At 26.9% G+C, this 12,676-nt stretch overlaps 1 protein-coding gene across 1 annotated transcript in view; it reads left to right on the top strand.

The window, feature by feature from the left end:
- LOC111615572 (protein transport protein Sec24C-like) overlaps nt 1–12,676 on the top strand; it is a 41,242-nt gene that overhangs the window by 19,452 nt on the left and 9,114 nt on the right. Inside the window, exons 8-11 of the mRNA XM_023356971.1 lie at nt 3,167–3,263; nt 8,180–8,464; nt 11,519–11,713; nt 11,810–11,913. Of these exons, the coding sequence (XP_023212739.1) occupies nt 3,167–3,263; nt 8,180–8,464; nt 11,519–11,713; nt 11,810–11,913 (681 nt within the window). The remainder of the gene's footprint in view (nt 1–3,166; nt 3,264–8,179; nt 8,465–11,518; nt 11,714–11,809; nt 11,914–12,676) is intronic.

The raw sequence follows: 12,676 nt of genomic DNA, 5'->3' as shown, positions 1-12,676 counted from the left end.
ATATATATATATATGCTGTTATAAATTTTATAAAATAAATTTAAAATTTTTTTTTTCTTTGCTTTTAATAACAGAATAAGAAATGAATCCATTAAAAATTTTTAAACATTTTTATATGACATGATCAGTAGAGGTGCCATACAATGCTGGATACTGAGCAGATAAGCTGATGATGTCTGCTGGTTCCTATCAGTTGCCATCATCAGTGTCTAAGCCATCTAAATAATCTGTGCACGTCTAAGGCCTACATCAGGGATGTCCAGCCCACAGGCTGCATTGCAGCCCACTTTATCCTAAAATTTTTAGGTGCATTTTCATTTATTTTGGTAATGAATGGTGTAAAAATTATTCTAGTTTCACTGGATACACTTTCAATGGATACTGATGTAAGGATGTAATTGATGCTAGAAAACTGTACTACCCCACATGCAAAATATTCTTGTCTGAACAATTCTTTTTGTGCATGGAAAACATCAAAGCTGCTGAAAGAAATAAGTTGATGATTCCCATTTAACTAACATTCTAGAATTATGACTAGTACCATAAATGCAGATATTGACAATATTATGAAAAGGAAGGCAATGTCAAAAATTGCATTGAATTTATTTTTATTTTGTGTGAGTATAATTTGTTTGCTGTCAGTAATACAGTATTTTATCTAATTATATATATTTGATATTCACAATTTGAACTTTTTGGAATCATATATTTATATAAAGTAACTTTGTGACTCACTGAATATATGTAAATTTCTAATTTGGACTATTAGGAAAAAAGGTTTGACAACCATGGTCTACATAGTCTTAATCTCTGAAAGGGCCTTTCATGAACCCTTTCAGTAAAATAAATTCATAGAAATTTTTCAAATTTGTTCATTCAATGTTAAATACACATTGAATGAACAAATTGTTTTTTGATAGTGAAACAGAATAGTCATCATTTTAAGTTTAATAAATGACTTTCATGTAACTATCAATAGTTATATTAAAATTAGTGTTTCATTGTAAAAAGAAGTTTATAATAAACTAATGCTAGAAATAGGAAGGAAATAATTAGAATTATAAATGCTTTCTATTAGTAGACTGTGCATTTGAATTCAGATTTTCTTAGAACGATCTATTAATCACATTATTTTTAGTTTTATCATTGTCATAAGATAAAATTGGTATTTTTTTTTTTTTTTTGCAAAAAGTTGGTGCATTTCTTAAATAATTTTTCAGAAAAAATTTTATGATCATTGTCATTATAAAGAAATTGTGCATTTTTGGACATTAAAAAGTCCATTAATTAAAACCCATGCCTAAATTTATGACATCAGTGGCAACTTTAATTTTATTTTTATTAATCAATATATTACATCAAGTTTATAATTGTATATGCTATCCTATGATGACACATGCTTAAATTAAAGTATTCTTTTAATTAAAAAAAATTATGTTAATTTATGGTATAAATTAACATAAATTAACATAAATAAAACATAAAACATGGTTAATTTATGTTATAAAAGTTTAGTGTTGGAAGGCAAATTATATCATAGGCCTATTTAATTACTTGTATGATTTTATTATTTAAATTTTTTAAACTACACATGTAATAATTGTTAATTCATTCATAAATTGCTTTATTTTATGTGCTAATGTGCAATAATTTTCAGGGAAATTTTGAGTCCTGAAAATATTCTGCACCCCTGTAATATTGATGATCAAATAATGAGTGAATATTTGTGCACCTATATATTTGGTTCGGGAGATTTATATTTACTGCATACCTAAATCTTACTTTGTCTGATTATAATGTTCTGGATAAAAGCTATTTTCATGAAAATATTTGGAATTATATGCAGAAAATTCTACACTAGAATATATTAGTAACAACTCTTGCATCTGTAAGATAGTCTTTTCATGTGTATATGTAATGTAGGATTACATTTTGTAACAATCACATGCCTATTTAAAAAATAATCCTAATTAAAATTTTTTAGTAGTTCAATGCATAAAATAAATGCTTATGTAAAATCTTGTTTATAATGCATGATTTTTTATATTTAAAATAATTATTTACTGTAAAAACTTGAATTTTTTTTATGTTTAAAACATTTTTAAATATTATGTAAATATTTAAAAACTCATACTCCAAAAATTTTCAATTTCTTTATAGTTTTATAAGATTGAGAATTTCTACTTTCATGTAAAATACTTTTTGTTTTTTTTTTTGTGGATTCTGATGCATAACAACATTATTAAATGTTAAATAGGCAGATGCTAAATTTAACTTGTTATTAATATTGTTTACAGCAAGAAAGTGAACATAATTACAAATTTTAATGCACAATTTTAATAATTATTACTATTATGAAAGAGATAATGAATAAAGACACAGTAGAGCATCGTTTATCCGAATCAACTGGGGACTGGGGTTGTTCGGAAAATCGATATTTCGGATAACCGATTATGTACGAAAAAATATATTAACCTATCCCATTTTGAAATTTTTCTCCATCAAGTGTCACTTTGTATTGAATTTTCTTCGATGTTAAGCCTAGCAAAGACTATTGTATCGTTGAAAATTATTTTTTTATTTTGTACAAACAAAATAAATATATTGGAAAATATAAAAACAATAAAAAATTATACTTCAGAAGTTAATTTAGTATCAAAAACGTAAAATATTTGAGTAGCCCAAGACATAGCCAAAGATTGCAGCGCCACAGCACTGGCAAAAATTTAAATTTGTCGACTGGAATTCTTTCGGATAATTGACTTTCGGATGAACGACGCTCTACTGTAATATATCTCAAATAAGTAGATTATTATAAAAATTTGTATGAATAACAATAATTACAGTTTGTGTGAATTTTTATTTAATCATATNCCTCCGCGACCGTTTCACTTCTAAAAATTTGCATAACTGTGTTAAACTACTATAAAGTAGTGCAACATTTGATTGCTAATAACTCTGATCAACACTTTTAGTGAATGCTACAAATTTAAAATAGAGTTTGTATACTTTTAACTTAGTTATTAACTAAATTTTATTAAAATTTATTAGAAGACACTCCGACAGTTCCCTTGTTAGTATATATAAAATATGAACTAATTTGCATTATTTTTATTGTATTAACTATTTAATATAAATAAATTTTTATTTTTGTTGTATAATGTAGGCTGATATTGATGGTCATCGGTTTTTAGAAGATTTGCAACGAACAGTAGAAAAATGTGTAGCATTTGATGCCATTATGAGAGTGAGAACAAGTACTGGTATGTAACTTGCTTTAATAAATATGTAAATCAAATATAGTAGCCTCTTGTTATATTGTGCATGTCGAGAGACAAAGCAAATGAGTGATATATTAGATGGCGTGACATAACTGATGCATTTCTCCATCTGTTTTGTCTATTTTCAATCTCCATACTGATTTTTTTTTGGTCAGTTGTATTTTAAACAATTGTAGTTTTAGGTCAGTAATTGGAATAAGGTAATATTTCTTTGCCAGTAGAAATTCAATGGCACCCAATTTTTTATATTAGCTAAAATGTTTTTATATTTGGAAGATGAAAAGAAAGTGTGATATATCTGAAAGAGTTATATATCACACTATGAGAGGCTATTGTATAATTATGTATAAAAAAAAATTCAAAATTCTCATATATAAACAACTTTAAGCCTGATAGTTATATTAAAGCTAAATGACTGCTGGATTAATACTGGAATAGCGATAATATAGCTCAATTTAACCCAGTAGTCATTTGGCTTCAAAATTTTCTTTTAGTTAGTTGATTAGTTGAATGTTTTTTCTTTTTTATTTTTTTNAAACTTCTTTTTTTTTTATTTTTTTTAATGCTAAAACAAAGAAAATTGTTTTCATTCTCATAGAGAGTGAAAACAATTTCCTTTGTTTTAAAAAAATAATTTATGGAACAAATTTAACAAATTCTCTGAATATATTTTTGACAACTACTACTGTTTGAAATATTTCTTTCTTTAAAAAAAATTTTTATAAATGTTTGACAAAACAGTTAGAAAGTTTAATGTTCATTTCAGAATGATTCCTGAACTCTTTATTTTAAGAATTGTTTATCACACTTTATTTATATTGCATTACTTCTTATGTATGTATATTTTTCTTTATGATATTATTTCCTGCATTAGATTTCTTATTGTTCATAGTGTCAATTTTTTTCTGTTTGCATTTATCTGCAGAATGATAGTAGTTAGTACATTTTAATTGAAAAAGATTTTGTAAATGTGATTAATATTGCCATACATACGCTTGAAACTTAATTCATTCATTACATAATTTTGAGTACACTATACTTGTTACTAAGCTGCTTAATCTTAAATAATAACCAACAAATATCAGTTAAAAACTTTTAACTTTATGTTATTTTTTGAGAACATTAAGGCTGGAAAGTTAAAAAATGAAGAATTTCAGGATTTAAAGTACAAACAATTTTTAATAATCATCAATATTTCATCAAAATATTTTCTTGAAATTGTATCATCATATTTTTTTTTTATAGACTTCTTTGATATTATTGATTATCTTATTGATATTTTTAAAAGTAAAAAAATGTTACTATCAAATTATTAATCAATTTAAAATTTAACTTCATAAACTGTATTAAAACAAATACTTGTATCTTATATTTCAATGATTGCATTGAATTTCTGAGATGAATGTGTAGAGAAATAAATGTATCACAAAGCAAATTAGAATTCAGTGAATTTCAAGTTAATAGTTGAATAAAAGAAAATTTGCAAACTTAATGATTGTTTGATGTTATACACAATGCTATAGTGTATTTGCATGAACTTTTTAAAAGAAATAAAAGTTTGATGCATAATGGTATTTATAATTTATCACTTTTAGAATAAAAAGAAATAATGATACTTCAGAAAATGTTATATATAATTTATTAGGACTTAAGAATAGACAAATATTCAATAGGATGTATTATTTTCATTATTATTACAGTGATACCTCAGTATACGTCTGCTTTAGAATATGTCCAATTCAGAATACGTCCTGTTTGGACAAAACAAATTTTGCTTGGTATATGAGTTTTGTTCGGTACATGACTTAATTCAATTATACGCGCCATCTATGAACAAGTAGCACTATCGGTGTACTAGACTAGACTAGACGTTCGCGATGCCACAGTTTCTAACTTTGTTAAATTTCTTCTGATTTCAATTTGTAAGTAAAATTTTATTATTTTTATTAATCATGAATTGCAAAAAGGCAAATGAAAAGCAACAGAAAACTAAAAAAATGACTAGAATCACAATGGAACTGAAAAAAGAGATTGTTGAGAAATATGAAGGTGGCATGCGTGTTCGAGATTTAACTGTTGCATACCGTATTCCGAGAACGACGATATCGACAATCGTGAAAAATAAAGACATTATTAAATCTGCTAACGTTGCGAAAGGGGTTAAATCAATTTCTAAACAGAGATCGAAGACATTAGATCATGTTGAGAAATTGCTTTTGCTTTGGATAACTGAAAAACAGTGTGCTGGCGACAGCGTATCAGAAGCAATTATTTGCGAGAAAGCTAAAATGATACATGCTGATCTCATGAAAAATCAAGCAGGAACTAGCCAGGAAAACGAGGTGTTTAAAGCCAGACATTTTTTTCATGAGAACAGATTAATCATTTTTACATTACTTCTTATGGGAAAGGTTGGTTTGATATACGTCCTATTCGGTATAAGTCCAAACATTAGGAACGGATTAAGGTCGTATACCGAGGTTCCACTGTATTATTATTATTATGATGATTTCATAACTATTATTCAGCTAGATGTATCTCTTCTATTCAATTATCTAAATTTAAAGGAGAAAAAGTTTTCAATTTTTATTTATAAAAATTGAATTTTTATAAATAATATAAAATATTTTAAATTAATCTTCTTAATAGCTATTGACAAGACTATGTCTTGTTTATAAAATCATACTGCCTGCTGTATTACCAGCTTAGAGGTATGAAGGAGTACTTGTCAGGAGTTGCAATTTGGCACAGAGTATTAGGTGCCCAAATCATGCACGCATAAAAAAAAAAGACACTTGTAGGTACTCAGGTGACCAAGAACCGTCAAAATAAAATACAAAATGGCTACTCTCTCTATAAACAGGCAAACCAAAGTCAGGTTGTGAGAGTACCACCCACAGTTATTCTAGGAACTGGACTGTGACCCTAGGACTGAACACGTAGTATTTTCTTTATTAAATAAAATTTGCAATCTAATTTTGTAAATTTGGGAGTGCTTCAAATATGACATTAAAACAGGGTTTTATGTCATATTTGAAGTAGGTTTTTTAACATTATCTAGTATAGTAAAATTGTGGGACCAATAAAAGTTTGATGTTATATTAGGGTTGTCGTTACATCCGATGATGTTATAATCAGGTTAAACTGTATATTGTTTGTGCAAAATAAAAAAGTAATTTCAGATGATACAATAGCCACAATTATTTTTTCAAAAATGGGAAATTTTCATTACACATTGACAAAAATTCAACCCAGGCTGACACACAGCAGAGAGAAATTTCAAAATTGGATAGGTTAATTTCATCAAAAATGCATCATGGACAACCTCGTTATCGTAGCCAGTGAAGTTTGAACAATCACACCCAAAAGCAGCAATACCAAAGAAGATTGGAGAATGAGAATGAGACCTGCCTTGGGCGTCAAAGTGATTCTGCTTAGTAGTGAGTCTCCGAGACATAGTCTTGTCCCAAATATGGTTTTGCTGTTTTATTTGTTTTTAATTTGCTATAAATTTTAAGGACTTATCAGATGATTGTATCTTATTTAGATGATTGTAATTGCAGATAATTGTGTAAAATATACAATAAATTAAAAGATATATTTTGATTTGTAAATCAAAGTTAAAACAAATTTTTATGTTTTAACAGAAATATAACCAACTGAAAAAGGGTAATAATCAGCCCGAAGTGTACATGTTGGTTTAATAAAATCCCAGCGAACTTTTCAATTGAAAACTGGTTTGATAAGTCATTAAAATTTATAGCAAATTAAAAGCAACTATTAAAAAGATTAATTAAAATGTAGGACAAAAAGCAAATAATTATAAAATGTTTTAAACTTTAATGTGAAACAAAAACTTTATTGTTTCCACAATACCTTGTTTAATTTAATAACATTTTAATATTTTAAGCTTTTTGCTGAACTTATAAGATGGAACATAAATGAAAAATTTTAATTATTTAAAAATTTTGCAAAATTAAAAGCTATAAAAAAAGCATGGATTAAAATTATAATTTGGAAAAATAATTCATTGATTGAATTATTTCAATATCAGAAAATTTCATTCAGTTTCAAATATTCCATGGATGGTCAAGAGCACAAGTCTGTTATTTTTTTAGACATTTCTCTTGAAAAAATATGTAATTAAGAACAGATTTTCTTTTATTTCTCCTATTATAAGTCATTGAAAAACTGGCATGCTTTTAAAATTTACACATTAATTTAAAAATATATTTTAAAAATAGATTTGCTTTTTGTATAAATAAAAATAATAACTGCTATATGATTATGATTTATGCAATCTTATTTTATGAGATTTTGAAATTATTTGATTCTGCAATACAAGTATTACATCTGTAAAAATTAAAATAACATTATTTATGAGTAGAAAAAAATCTTATAAACTTGACTACTAATTCAAGAAATTAAAAAATTATAGTGAGTGATTGAATTTGCAAATTATCCAAACTTTTTTACTATAAGAATGAAAATTTATAATTAAAAAAGAAAGGGGAAAAAATAAATTTTTAAATTTTAAGAAAAACTAATTTTTCAGTACTTGTAAACTTTTACATTCTTTATGTTCCATTTTATTACTACATTTAATTTTATCTTATGATGATTATTTTAAAACATTTTTAATCTTAACAATTTTTTAGTTTTTTTTAATATATGTAAACTATCTTTGTGAATACTTATGCATTTGTGGAATATATTTATGGGATAATTAATCTTAATTTTCACCAATCTTTATATATATGCACCAAGAATACATTTCCTATAAATCACACTCACATTGTATATCAAAAAATAAAAATGTTTTATTTCATTCTAAAAGTTTATTGTCTGATTTTAAATGTTCCAATAGTTACTAATATTTTTTAATAATTATATTTCAGGTATAAGACCAACTGAATTTTATGGCAACTATTTTATGTCAAACACCACAGATGTAGAATTGGCATCTGTAGATTGTTATAAAGCTATTACGGCTTGTATTAAATATGATGATAAATTAGTTGAAGAAGAGGGAGCATATTTTCAAACTGCTATTTTGTACACCAGTTGCAGTGGACAACGTCGACTCAGAATACATAATTTAGTTTTGAATACTTGTTCACAGATGGCTGATCTATATCGTAATTGCGAATTAGATACTATCATGAATACATTTGCAAAAGAAGGTAAGTTATTTTGCTTTATTTATATTTGGTTTCAAGTTATATGAACTTAAATATTATAAATCAATAATTAATAATACAACAGCCAAATGTAGAATTTACTAAGTTATTCATATGATACTAAATTGATTAATTAATAAATACATTTAATGCCAGAAATAGGAAAATTTTCAATCTTTAATGCTAAATTCATTTGTTAGTTAACTAATCTATTAGCAAAAGAATAACTTGAGAAAATCTATAAGTTCTGATTATTGTTTGATTAGCACAGAGATCAATAATTCATGACTTATAAGTTGTATGTAGTTTTTCAAGAATAATCTGTATCATTCCCTCAAGTCATTTTGTCACTGTTTAGAAGATCTCAATTGATAATATAAGTTAACAAGTGATGAATTACTACTACTACCAAAATGCTTATTACAAGGCATTAATTATACTCTACAGACTATGGTTAAAAACAATGAGTACAACATTTTTTTTACCAGTGGTTTTCTATTTTGGATTTTGATATCATATGATTAGTTTTATAAAGAGTATGTTTAAAAATGCTTGTGTCACAGGAGAAGTTTCTTGTTGTAAACAAATTTTGTGGCCAGTAGATGCACAGACTGTAATGTAAAGGAAGAGTAGTTGTAGAATGGAAAAGTGAAGGGAAATGAAATATGAGGGAGAGAAATCTGGTACAATAGCTAATTTCATAGAATTAGTTTTAAACAAGATTGCAATTATACACTAAAAGAAATATTATATTTGCATCTAGAAAAATATATTTTTATCATTAACTGAAGTTGTAGTTTATTTATTTAAAATATATTTTCATTTATCTATCTTGTGCTTATACAAATGAGTTGGAGTCATGTGAAAGATAACAGTTAGATAATAGATATAGATTAAAAATAGATATTTTATATATTATCTTGATAATATTATTATTATAAAGATTTTGAATTTAAATAATTTTTATGTTCATTTAAATGTTTTTATAAAACAAAAAATATTTGAAAAGTTGTGGAGATTGTAGATTTAAATCAAAAAGTTGAAAGGTGTGGGGAAATAGAGGGGATCACTTGCCATATCTCTGATGGGGCTGGACCTTAATAAAGATTTTGCTCATGATTAACATTTATAATTTTTTTTTTTTTAAAACTCTTCTCTAATTTCAAAATTAAGTTTTTTTGTCATTTTATAATAATAATAGAAGTATTTAAATAAAATCTTATAAGAGATGATACCACACACAATTTTAAAGTTTGCCAGAAAAGGTATGCAACTTGTTGCTGGATTTGTTTTTTGTTGTGCAATTTCAGACTATTGTGAGACTAATCAGGGCGTAGGATGTTTAAGAGTTCTTGACTCTGCTACCGCTTACTCGACTCAAGACCTTGAGGTCCGGTCTCACTTGTCTAAAGGATGGGTTCTTTTGAGCGGAAGGGTTTTAAAGTTAAAGATTGCTAGATCTTTATTTCACATCAGGATCTGACACCAATCTATCATTTTCTTAGCAGATAGATATGCGTTTAATTTGAGGAGGAATTATCACAAGCAATCTCGTCGAGGACTTTGGGTTCAGTATGGAGATGATAATGTCAGAAGAAACGCACACCAATCCAAGTTCATTAACATTATACCTGTTTATTGTTGAACAATTTACATTGATAAGTAATTCAGGAATCAAAGTTACAGTTCCCTCTCGGGATTTTCAATCCGTAATTCATAAGTTTCAGGGTTAATAGTGGACACAATATATATTAGTCGTGACCCTAATTGCGAGTTGGAAATATTCGAGAGAGAGCTTACATACTCTCATGAGTAGAATAAATACCTCTAGTTATAACGTTGATGTCGGGTTGATCCGAGTTCTCATTTTCCCAAGTTCATAATTCAGTTCAAAGTTCATAGTCACAGTTCAAAGTCGTAATTAAAGTTTATTGAAGACGGTGGCGACAAGAGGCAGGTAATCCATGGGCACACTCACAGTATAGAAAAATAACTTTTCCCCCTGTGTTGTCATCGCACTATCCTTTTATATGGGGGGGCTCTGTTCTCGAGATTTTCCCATGTACGTCACAGGTGATGATCTTCTTTGACCAATAGTGGGCGAAGTGACAAAGTTATGACACCACAGTTAACTCATGTTCCACAAGGAAGTATCCCTGTGGGAACAAAGTTTTATGAGCGATTTTTATGAGAAAATTTGTTGGTTGTTTTTCTCTTTTTGAGTTAACCCTAACTTTTATAAAATCATAACTNGGAAATGAAAAAGCCGACCTTGAGGCGAAGTCAGCTGCAAAGGACACTGACTTGGACTATACTCTCATTCCTTTCTCACGCAGCAGCCTTAAAAATTATATCCGTGCAAATGCTATGCAGAAGTGGAACCAGCAATGGTTGAGCAGTAAGACGGGTAAAATAACCAGACTGTATTTTCCTAGTGTTGATAGCAGACTCTCTTCACCACTTAGATTTCTGACGTTTACTACTGCTCAACTTCTTACTGAGCATGGTAATTTTAGGAGCTACCTGGCGATGTATAACCGGGCAGAAACTGCCTTTTGCTTTTGTTCCACAGGAAACCTTGATACTGTTGACCATATGATCTACCATTGTCCTATTTATGATCAAGATAGACTTATAATGAAATTAGAAATCTTCATGCATGGTTTCAGGTGGCCATGTCCACTGGATAAACTTGTACAGAAGCCTCTGTTTGATACCTTTTACAGTTATATTCAAAATATATGGAAGAAAAGACTTTTCATAATTTCTAATTTCTAATATTACTTTTAGTCTTCACTAAAAGCAGAACTTTCTAATTTTATGTTCACTTTGAATCATTTATCTTGTTTTATGTATCTTAGTGTTATACTCCCATAGGAGTGGTGCACTTATCTAATAAAAAAAAAATATATATATATATATATATATAAATTATTATTATCATTATTATATAAACTTACTTCTGTTTATATATATATAAACAGAAGTATTTCCTAATAATTAGAAAATACTACAATAGTATATTATGTTTATATATTCTTTGTTACATATTTTCAGGTATCAGATTAATTTCAGAACAGAATCCTAAAGCTGTCAAAGACAATTTCATAACTCGTAGTGCCCAAATATTGGCTTGCTACCGAAAAAATTGTGCTAATCCATCATCTGCTGGACAGTTAATTCTCCCAGAATGCATGAAGTTGCTTCCATTATATGTTAATTGCCTTATTAAATGTGATGCTTTAGCAGGAGGTAAATTTTATGTAAAAGTTAAATAAAATCAACATAAATTATACAGATTAGAATATAAATTGATTTTTCAATATATTTTTTTGTTTTATTTTTCAGGTCCAGAAATGTCTACTGATGATCGAAGTTTCATTATGCTGGCATTAAACAGTATGGATGTCAACGCTTCAGCAGGATATCTGTATCCAAGACTGCTTCCTTTGGTAAATTTTAAATAGTAACAATATTAAATTATTACGTCATTCAAAGATTTTATTATAATATATGAAATAAATAATAATAATATCTTGTAAAAATATATTCTTGATGGATATTACTTACTTCATATATTATAGTAAAACTTATTTAATATATATTAACAAGAATATATTTTTATAAAAATATATTCTTGTTGAATATTTACTTCATAGAATATCCAAATTACACTTTATTTGTAATATGGCAATTGCCTGTTACAATGGGATCTTCATAGAATATGCTGGATCTGTTACTTAAGGCAGAATGTTGAATAAAATATGCATTATTATGAAAATTTACTTTTATATTCCTATTTTACACACAAAATCAATTATGCATTATTTTTAAAAGTTTTTCAATTTTAAAAAAATGGAGTACAATGAACCTGAGATAAGTGAAAAATTATATTCATGCAAATTGTCCAATTTTTTGTGCTGTCTATTGTTTATGATGATGATGATAATGATGGTCTACTTCAAAACAGTAGATAGTGTCATATTCTTTTTTGGATATACAATTATTATATAAATTTCTGAAGTGATTAAGTTTTGTTGGAAAATATAATAGTGTTATAAACTTTTTCTCCAAACTAATGCATTTTTGATTCATTTTAAAGATGATAAAAGTAATTTTGCTTTTAATTATGAAAATTATTAATATTAATTATGAGTATATATATATTATATTCATAATTAATGTTAATAATTTTCATAATTAAAAGCAAAATTA

This window comes from Centruroides sculpturatus, unplaced genomic scaffold (assembly GCF_000671375.1).
Source record: "Centruroides sculpturatus isolate CEXI.00-Female unplaced genomic scaffold, Cexi_2.0 scaffold19, whole genome shotgun sequence".
NCBI lineage: Eukaryota > Metazoa > Arthropoda > Arachnida > Scorpiones > Buthidae > Centruroides > Centruroides sculpturatus.
The sequence above is the reverse complement of the archived record's forward strand: the minus strand, read 5'-3'. Positions and strand labels throughout refer to the sequence as shown.